General features: G+C 48.4%; 2 protein-coding genes across 5 annotated transcripts; one reads left to right on the top strand and one right to left on the bottom strand.

The window, feature by feature from the left end:
• Positions 1-3: 3 nt before the first annotated feature.
• On the bottom strand, positions 4-3,185 carry dcaf7 (ddb1 and cul4 associated factor 7). The gene is made up of 7 exons (XM_058048573.2): positions 2,800-3,185; positions 2,431-2,589; positions 1,929-2,040; positions 1,729-1,847; positions 1,443-1,652; positions 1,124-1,241; positions 4-893 (listed from the first exon to the last, which is right to left on the bottom strand). Exons 1-7 carry the CDS (start codon positions 2,935-2,937, stop codon positions 721-723), a joined length of 1,029 nt encoding a protein of 342 aa, XP_057904556.1. The 5' UTR covers positions 2,938-3,185; the 3' UTR covers positions 4-720.
• Positions 3,186-3,565: 380 nt separating this feature from the next.
• On the top strand, positions 3,566-7,717 carry ccdc47 (coiled-coil domain containing 47). 4 transcript variants are annotated; one of them, XM_058048505.2, is made up of 13 exons: positions 3,566-3,712; positions 4,455-4,765; positions 4,847-4,948; positions 5,539-5,713; positions 5,783-5,904; positions 5,985-6,050; positions 6,121-6,222; positions 6,362-6,472; positions 6,551-6,636; positions 6,714-6,772; positions 6,847-6,956; positions 7,040-7,207; positions 7,282-7,717. In XM_058048505.2, the coding sequence occupies exons 2-13, from the start codon at positions 4,463-4,465 to the stop codon at positions 7,360-7,362; spliced, it is 1,485 nt and encodes a 494-aa protein (XP_057904488.2). In that variant the 5' UTR covers positions 3,566-3,712; positions 4,455-4,462; the 3' UTR covers positions 7,363-7,717. The 4 variants fall into 4 exon arrangements, with proteins under 4 accessions (XP_057904488.2, XP_057904490.2, XP_057904492.2 ...); XM_058048507.2 differs by having other exon boundaries at positions 3,611-3,750; XM_058048509.2 differs by lacking the exon at positions 3,566-3,712 and adding an exon at positions 3,871-3,891.
• The last annotated feature ends 202 nt before the right edge of the window (positions 7,718-7,919 follow it).

Here is a 7,919-nt window from a genome sequence, read left to right as displayed (position 1 = left end):
GAATGACAAGTTGACACATGAAGGAATACAATTTATTATTAGAGCAAACTCCAAGATACTTTATGAAAAACAAAAAGCTACAACATGACTTGGCTATCTTAAATTGATATATTTATATGTATGTACATTTGCCTTGTAATGGCATGCTACAAGGACATGACCTTCAAGTGAGGAGCAGAGCAAAAACATAGTCACGCCTCCCAACACGTCCTAGCACAGGCTAACAGAAACAAGAAAAGAGCATCCAAATAAATGAAGAATTGCTGAATGGGCGCTTTTTTTTAAGTGACGCTGTACATGAGGTCTCCAGAAGGTGGTGACATAAATGAATCCCGCTCAGGGCGCAGCTCGGATGAGGCCTTTTTAGAGGGGACATGTTGGTTAAACGAGACCAGTAGAACATGACGGGAGTCCACAATCACCTTCACCGCCGTCACGACACAGACGGGCAAAAACCACCAGATAATCTCACAGCTGGCTCAAAAAAACAAACAAACAAAAAAAACACACCAAGAAAAAGTGTAAAAATCTTCTTCACAGAGTTCCAAGCACTAAGAGAAAACTACCTGGAGAGCAGAATAAATAAACAGCTCGAACACATGAAGAAGAATGTGGCATAAAAGACTAAATGCAAGTTATTGCCGAGTCGGCGGGTTTGACTCCAAAAACAGTTCACTCCGAGTCCCAACCAAGCTCCCTCCCCAGCCTCCTCCTCTTTCTTTACACACGCAGGATCTCCAAGCAGTTGTTGTAGCAGATGGCGATCCAGTCGGGCTGCGTGGACGCCCACTGCACGTTGTTGATCTCCCCTTCCGCCGTGTAGGCCAGGATGGGGTCCTCGATGGCGCGGGGCATCTGCTGGATGTCCCAGATCAGAGCCTGGTGGTCGTCGGCTGAGGCAGGATGGAGGAGAAAAAGACGATGTTAGTGTACGACTCGAGACTCCGCCATACTTTTGGCCACGTGGGAAGGTTAGTATGTGTCATGCATCTTATTCATTTTAAAAGGGAAGTACACTTTGTTAAAATTGACAACAAATACATTTAGCTAGGTTCCAAATACATTCAGGTTAGTAGTCCTGGTCTATGCCTCCCTTGCTATTAGAAAGACGGTGTGCGTTTACCTGCGGTGCAAATGTGACACGAGGAGTGCGGTGCCCAGGCGATGCCGTTGACGCAGGCGCGGTGGTTGTTCAGGCGGGCCACCGGCGTGCAGGGCACGCGGACGTCCAGGATCACCACCTGTGTCACACAAATACAAGTCAGCCCACAGGTGAGCAGCAATGGAGGCTACTGCTTCATGTCTAGCTCCGCCCCCCTTAGGTACTACTGCACTTGGCACGCAGGAGAAGGTGCTGCGATACACACCGCGGTACATTTCACTGCTTTTGTAATGGAACCCATGATTAGCTGCATTGAATCCAAGACGGTGCGTTTACTGACCTCCATGCCGTCCATGGCCATCGTTGCCAGGTAGTTGGGGTCCTGCTTGTTCCAGCAGAGGCGCAGCAGCGGGTGGTGCTGGGGGTCTTCGTAAATGATGGTGCTGTGCTCCAGGTGCCGCAGGTCAAACATACGCACGGAACCGTCGGCCCCCACCGAGGCGAACATGTCCCGGCCGCCCCCCGCTCGGCTAAATGCGATGTCGTACACCTGCGGGATACACACACACCGTTAAAAAATGGACTCCGTGGTTTAAAAGAGCGGCAACATGGTTCCGGCAGCTTGCCTCTTTGTCGTGAGCAATCAGCTGGGTCTTCACGTGGCCCGACACCAGGTTGACCCGCCCCAGCACCTGGCCCGTCTCCAGCCCCCAGATGGTGCAGGTGGTGTCAATGCTGGATGTGCCTGGATCACAGACGTTGGCGTCCTAAGAAACTTCATTTCCCCCCAAACCATGCTCAGAGCTTCAGAGGTCTTTTCTCTTACCTAGCAGGTTTGGATCCACCTCGTTCCAGTCGAAGGATGTGAGGGGAGCGCAGAAGTCCGAGTTCTTGTTGTTGTTGAGCAAACATTCAAGACGCGTTTCTGTGTCGCTGACCTGCAAGATGGACGTGAAGTCAGCGTTTCTCGTACAGTCATTTAATCCAAATACATTTGGACCGCCGCAAATAGACTTAGAAGCACATTAGGGGGCTGTCTGTGAATGTAGCTTATCATTCCAACCTGGTACAGAAGATGGCTTGGTACCTGGACTGCCAGAGAATAAGACGTAGCAGGAGGGATCGGTGCATTAACTTGTATTTTGGCAATATTACAATATTTTTGAAAAGGTCTAGGGTGCATCCATACTTACTCTTGACTAAACTAATACCAGTAGGGGGGAAAGGATACCACGTGATCCCAACACATCCCGAAAAGCTCTTTGATACAAAGAGACGAGTTTCATCCCACGTTGCCTCCAACTGGAAGATGTCAGCAAATATCCTACCCTCCAGATGCGCAGATAGTCCCCACTGGTGGCCAGCAGGTCCGGGTAGACCCCCTTGGTGTCCGGGATCCACATGATTTTGGTGGTGGGGTACGGGTGATCGAAAGTGTTCCTGCAGACAAACTCGGAGCTCTCCTCTTCCAAACCCACCAGCTGGACCTGAGGACCAAGATCATCCGTGCACATCAGTTACCACAGAAGGTGGAAACGTGTTGACCATTCATGACAATTCAGTGCTGACCGGACGCAAAGTAACGGTGACTGTTTTGATCTCCAAACAAAACAAATAGCATTAGCATTAGCCCCATCGCGTTACTATCTTTAGCCTCCGGTGATAAATGCCCCCCCCCCTCAAAAAAACACACACACCTTGTTGTTGTATTCCTCCACAAAGCTCCCCAGTGCCAAACGGAAGCGTTTGTCCGGCCGCACGCTCCAGTTCATGGCATAGACCGTCCATGGCGCCTCGTATTTGTAGATCTCTTTTCTCTTGCCGTGCAGCGACATCCTCGCCAACTGCAGCTAGCACACTCGCGTTAGCTAACTGGGCAATAAAGTCCCCCCGTGAGGCGAATGCGGTCGCTTTTGGTGAACTTGTAAGGATTGTCGGGGACACGACGCAGCAATGGTCCCCGTCGGGCCGAGCAAATGTTGTACGTACGGCAAAATATTGTCCACTTTATTTAACAAAGAGCGGCATAACGCGGATCGGGAGACAGATCTGTCAAGACGGACGGATTACCATTGACTTCCGGTTGGAGCTTTCAACATAAAACGTATAGTACTGTACAGTATTGCTTTGTTGTATGTAATGTAATGTTATAGCTACCTGACGTATCGATAAATTGTACTACATTCCATAGAAGTGTGACTATACACAAGAGTCGTGGTTTTAATAACTGTATCGTGGAAATAAATTCGATATGCAACTCGGCCTAAATTGGCTCTGAGTGTTTTGAACAAATAAATGCACATACATGTGTTCGTTTCAAGTGTCCATGTTCTGACCCAGACAATTATTTGATTACGAAAATTTTAAGTATTAAAATAGCTTTTTCCCTTGTGTATTTCAAAACTAAAGCCGGTTGCAGGCTTAGCACAGAAGGAAAACGTGGTTGATGGTCACGTGATTATAAATTCTCGCGTTGACAGGCTCGTATCGCTGCTGTTACTTTTACTTTGAAAGGTTAAAACCGTGTCAAAACCTTCAAACGTCTCATCCGCACAGTTCGGGAGACTGCTTGCGGTTAAACGGCCAAACGTGAACTCCGGCAAGACTCCGGTACGATACCGCAAGTCTCGAATCTATATTCGGTCCCCGTACGTCGCACTTTATTGCCACGCTAATTTGATTACCGCTCAACTTGGCACCTCACTAGCTAGTTAGCACGCTAACGCTAGCTAATAAGAAAGTAAGGGACTGGGTGCGGGGGGATGGTAGGACACTGGGGCGCGATTAAGGTAGGGGGGTTTAATCCGATGTGTTAACAAGTTGTAACATCGAACCTACTCCCACAAACACTTTGACACTTTATTACTGCAGCAACGTGTGTTGTTTGGTCTTGTAGCCAACGTGTCGCTAAGCCTAAGGTTGTGCTAGCGACAGATTTGTGGTTAACGATTCACTCACACAGGCGGGCTGTTTAAGTTTGCCTCCACGTAGTGTAGATGCGTGTTTTTCGGATTTGACAGGTAATAGTGTCTTTGTCATTGTTTACTACGTTAAAGTCGCTCATTAGGGGGCTTTTCCCAATGGGATTTGTCACGTGACTACTAGTCTCCTGTTGTCATTTGTGACCACCTGAGAAACAAAAGGTTATTTTTCATGTTAAATGTTAATCCTGTTCAACACCGAGCAACACAGTGACGTCACTAATGCTTCATGCAAAGCTTCCATTGCTTTGTTTGACATTTATAGTACTTATGTACTTAAAGATTATAGGAAAAGGTGATAAATGTTGGATTCATTCCAGAGTTGTTCCACTACTCCGTGTTTGTTTTGTCATCTTCTGACTTCACCCCAGGCACCACCATGCAAAGAGCATACCTCTTCCTGGTCTCCACCCTGCTGCTCCTCCTCCTGGCCCTCCCCGCCTCCCGGGGGCGCTACAATGACGATTTTGACGACAGCGAGGACCTGGCGGACTTCGATGACAATGACTTCGCCGAGTTTGAGGACATGAACGATGATGTCACACCCGAGGCTGGAACCGCCCCGCCGCCACCGCAAAGGGCCAACCCTTCCTCGCACGACCAGGAAGACGAAGATGAAGACGAGGCCACAGTGGAGCTGGAGGATGACGGTCAGGATGGCTTTGAGGACTCCGACACGCAGGTCGACTCCATGTCAACATGTACTGAGAAGATGTTGCTGTAGCTGACTGGAGTGAAGCTAACGCTGGCATGTGCTGTCTAGGATCAGGACATTTACAGCAAGTACGACCAGGAGGAGTTTGAGGGGATTGGAGACATGGAGAAGACTGGACACCCCATGAAGGACAACCTCATCATCACCACGGTATATCTGAGTTAAAGAAAAAAAACCTCCCAGAGTTTATTGTCATTTGTTTTTCTGTCGACTGTTGAGGATTAATTATGCTACAGTTTGACGGCATCACGATCCTGTTGTAGCTCTTCAGCGGGGGCTGAGCTCCTGACTTGCCGTTATCTACGAAAGCACCAGGGTGTGGTGTTTTGCAGAGAATGAGCGACCACAATTCTTGTTGACTAGCTATTTAGCTTCCTGAGTAATGGTACTAGTAGTAATAAACATTGGTGACACACGGTGAGGTGTATTTTTGCTAATATTGTTTTTGAGGAAGAAAAAAAACTGGAAAGGTATGTACCAAAAAAAAGCAATTTTACTAATCTTATTTTATCTTATTTATAGTTAATCTGAGGAAGAAATACTAATCTTTGCATAGCAGTTTTTGGGAGTATACATTTTTTTTAGTACCCTCCAAAATCTGTTACATTTTGAACCCTCCCCAAAGGTTTAAGCAAGACCAAAAACTGCAGTCATTTTTGACACTCCCTAACTTCCTGCTGGTGTCACTGACTTGATATGATATGGGCCCACGTTGTAAATTGCCGCCCGTTTGCGTGCAGGTTCCCCCGCATCTGCAGAACAGCTGGGAGAGCTACTACATGGAGATCCTGATGGTGACGGGCCTGCTGGCCTACATCATGAACTACATCATCGGCAAGAACAAGAACAGCCGGCTGGCTCAGGCCTGGTTCAACTCCCACAGAGAACTCCTAGAGAGCAACTTTGCTCTCGTCGGTGAGTTTCTTGCATCGCCGTCGGGATGTTTTGTGATGTCACGGCCGCTCTAACGGTGGCTGTGCGCAGGCGATGACGGCACCAGCAAAGAAGCTGTGAGCACGGGGAAGCTCAACCAGGAAAACGAGCACATCTACAACCTGTGGTGCTCGGGCCGTGTGTGCTGTGAGGGCATGCTAATCCAGCTGAAGGTGTGTGTGTGTGTGTGTTTGTGTTTTTGCGCACTTGTGTCAACACGCAATGACTGTCATGCATGTGTTTGCGCTTCCAGTTCCTGAAGAGGCAGGACCTGCTCAACGTTTTGGCCAGGATGATGAGGCCTACCTGTGACCAAGTGGTTGGTACCCTCTCAGCCGTGGGGATGCTTCTTGGTTTAGTTATCTCACCAAGCGTGTGTCTTTGTGCAGCAAATCAAAGTGACGCTAAATGACGAGGACATGGACACGTTTGTGTTCGCTGTGGGCACCAAGAAGTCCATGGCCCGCCTTCAGAAGGAGATGCAGGACTTGGTAAGTAGCCTGCACGTTTGCTGGAAGTTTGCTTTCATTTTATTTCACCCAGTTGACCGGCGGGGTACATTACCAGCATCTAGAATGCTGCATTGGTGGGTCTCTTATTTACGTGTCACGTACTCCACACTAAATGCAGAGTGAGTTCTGCGGGGACAAGCCAAAGTCCGGAGCCAAGTTCGGCCTTCCAGACTCTCTGGCTATCCTTACTGAGATGGGCGAGGTCACGGATGGCGTGATGGACAGCAAGGTGAGGTTTGACCGGAATACTCTGGGAACTCGTTTCTAACCACAACCACAATAAGGAGGACACCTTCTTCTGTTGTAGATGGTGCATTACATCACCAACCATGCTGACAAGATCGAGTCCATCCATTTCTCGGACCAATTTTCTGGTCCAAAAGTTATGCAAGAGTGAGCGTCGTCTTAAAAAGAACACCGATTGGTGGCGTTGTGGCTGTTTGATGTTTGCAGTGTGCGTTGTTTTGCAGGGAGGGCCAGCCCTTAAAGCTGCCTGACACCAAGAAGACGCTGCTGTTTACATTCAATGGTGAATGCTTGGTCTTTACCACCACCACAACAACAGAAAACATGCTAATTTGGTTTATTACGCCGTGTTTGCAGTGCCTGGCATGGGCAACACCTCTCCCAAAGACATGGACGCTCTGCTCCCGCTCATGAACATGGTGATCTACAGCATCGATAAAGTCAAGAAGCTGCGTCTCAACCGAGAAGTGAGAGCGCACACTCAACTTGATTTGCATGCATAGTGTGACGCTTGAAGAGCATCGAAGATCCTCGCTGATGGTGTCCGCAGGGAAAAATGAAAGCGGACCGCAATCGGGCCCGGGTGGAGGAGAACTTCCTGAAGCAGACTCACGCGCAGCGCCAGGAGGCGGCCCAAACGCGCCGCGAAGAGAAGAAGCGAGCCGAGAAGGAGAGGATCATGAACGAGGAGGATCCGGACAGACAGCGTCGCCTTGAGGTCAGGGCTGAAGAATTCACTTGGAATCGTTTTTTTTCTTTGCTGACGACAAAGGGCTTCGTTTCACCTTTCAGGAAGCCGCCCAGCGCCGCGAGCAGAAGAAGATCGAGAAGAAGCAGATGAAGATGAAGCAGATCAAAGTGAAGGCCATGTGAGAGAACGGACGCCGTGTTTTCTGTGGCTGTGCCAAGCTGGGCCCGCTCCGTCGCCATCTGCTCATCTTGGCATTGAGCGCAAGTGAGAAGGACCTTTTGTCACTATCACATCTCATCAACACAACACACCCTCATCTTTTTATTACCTTGTCTTGGTGGGCTTTTAAAACTTCACCTGCTGTACCACATTTTTAAATAATGAAAAACAAGCACCACTGTGGAGTCGAATTGAATTGTAACAATAGCATTAAATGAACCCTGAATGGTAAAATGGACTACATTTTAACTTCTATCCGCTTGCAGGCTGTCTGTCATGGATATCTGAGCAAAGTCAATAAAGTGCACTGAAATGAAATTTGTTGTTGGGTTTCATTCAGAGATGTTGTCAGGGAGCAAAATGGTGGTGGCTTCTATAATGGGGACTGGAACGGGTGTGGTTTGGCGCTAAATTTAACTTCATGATTGTGTCAGCACTCTCTGGACTAGATTTGGTTTCATCACATCGGCCAAGCTGTCAGGTTGGAAGCGATGACTGAAGTTGTGGTAATTCTTATTTT

The sequence above is a fragment of the Doryrhamphus excisus genome, linkage group LG16 (assembly GCF_037039965.1).
Source record: "Doryrhamphus excisus strain RoL-2023G ecotype Guam linkage group LG16, RoL_Dexc_Guam_v1.1, whole genome shotgun sequence".
Lineage (NCBI taxonomy): Eukaryota > Metazoa > Chordata > Actinopteri > Syngnathiformes > Syngnathidae > Doryrhamphus > Doryrhamphus excisus.
The sequence above is the reverse complement of the archived record's forward strand: the minus strand, read 5'-3'. Positions and strand labels throughout refer to the sequence as shown.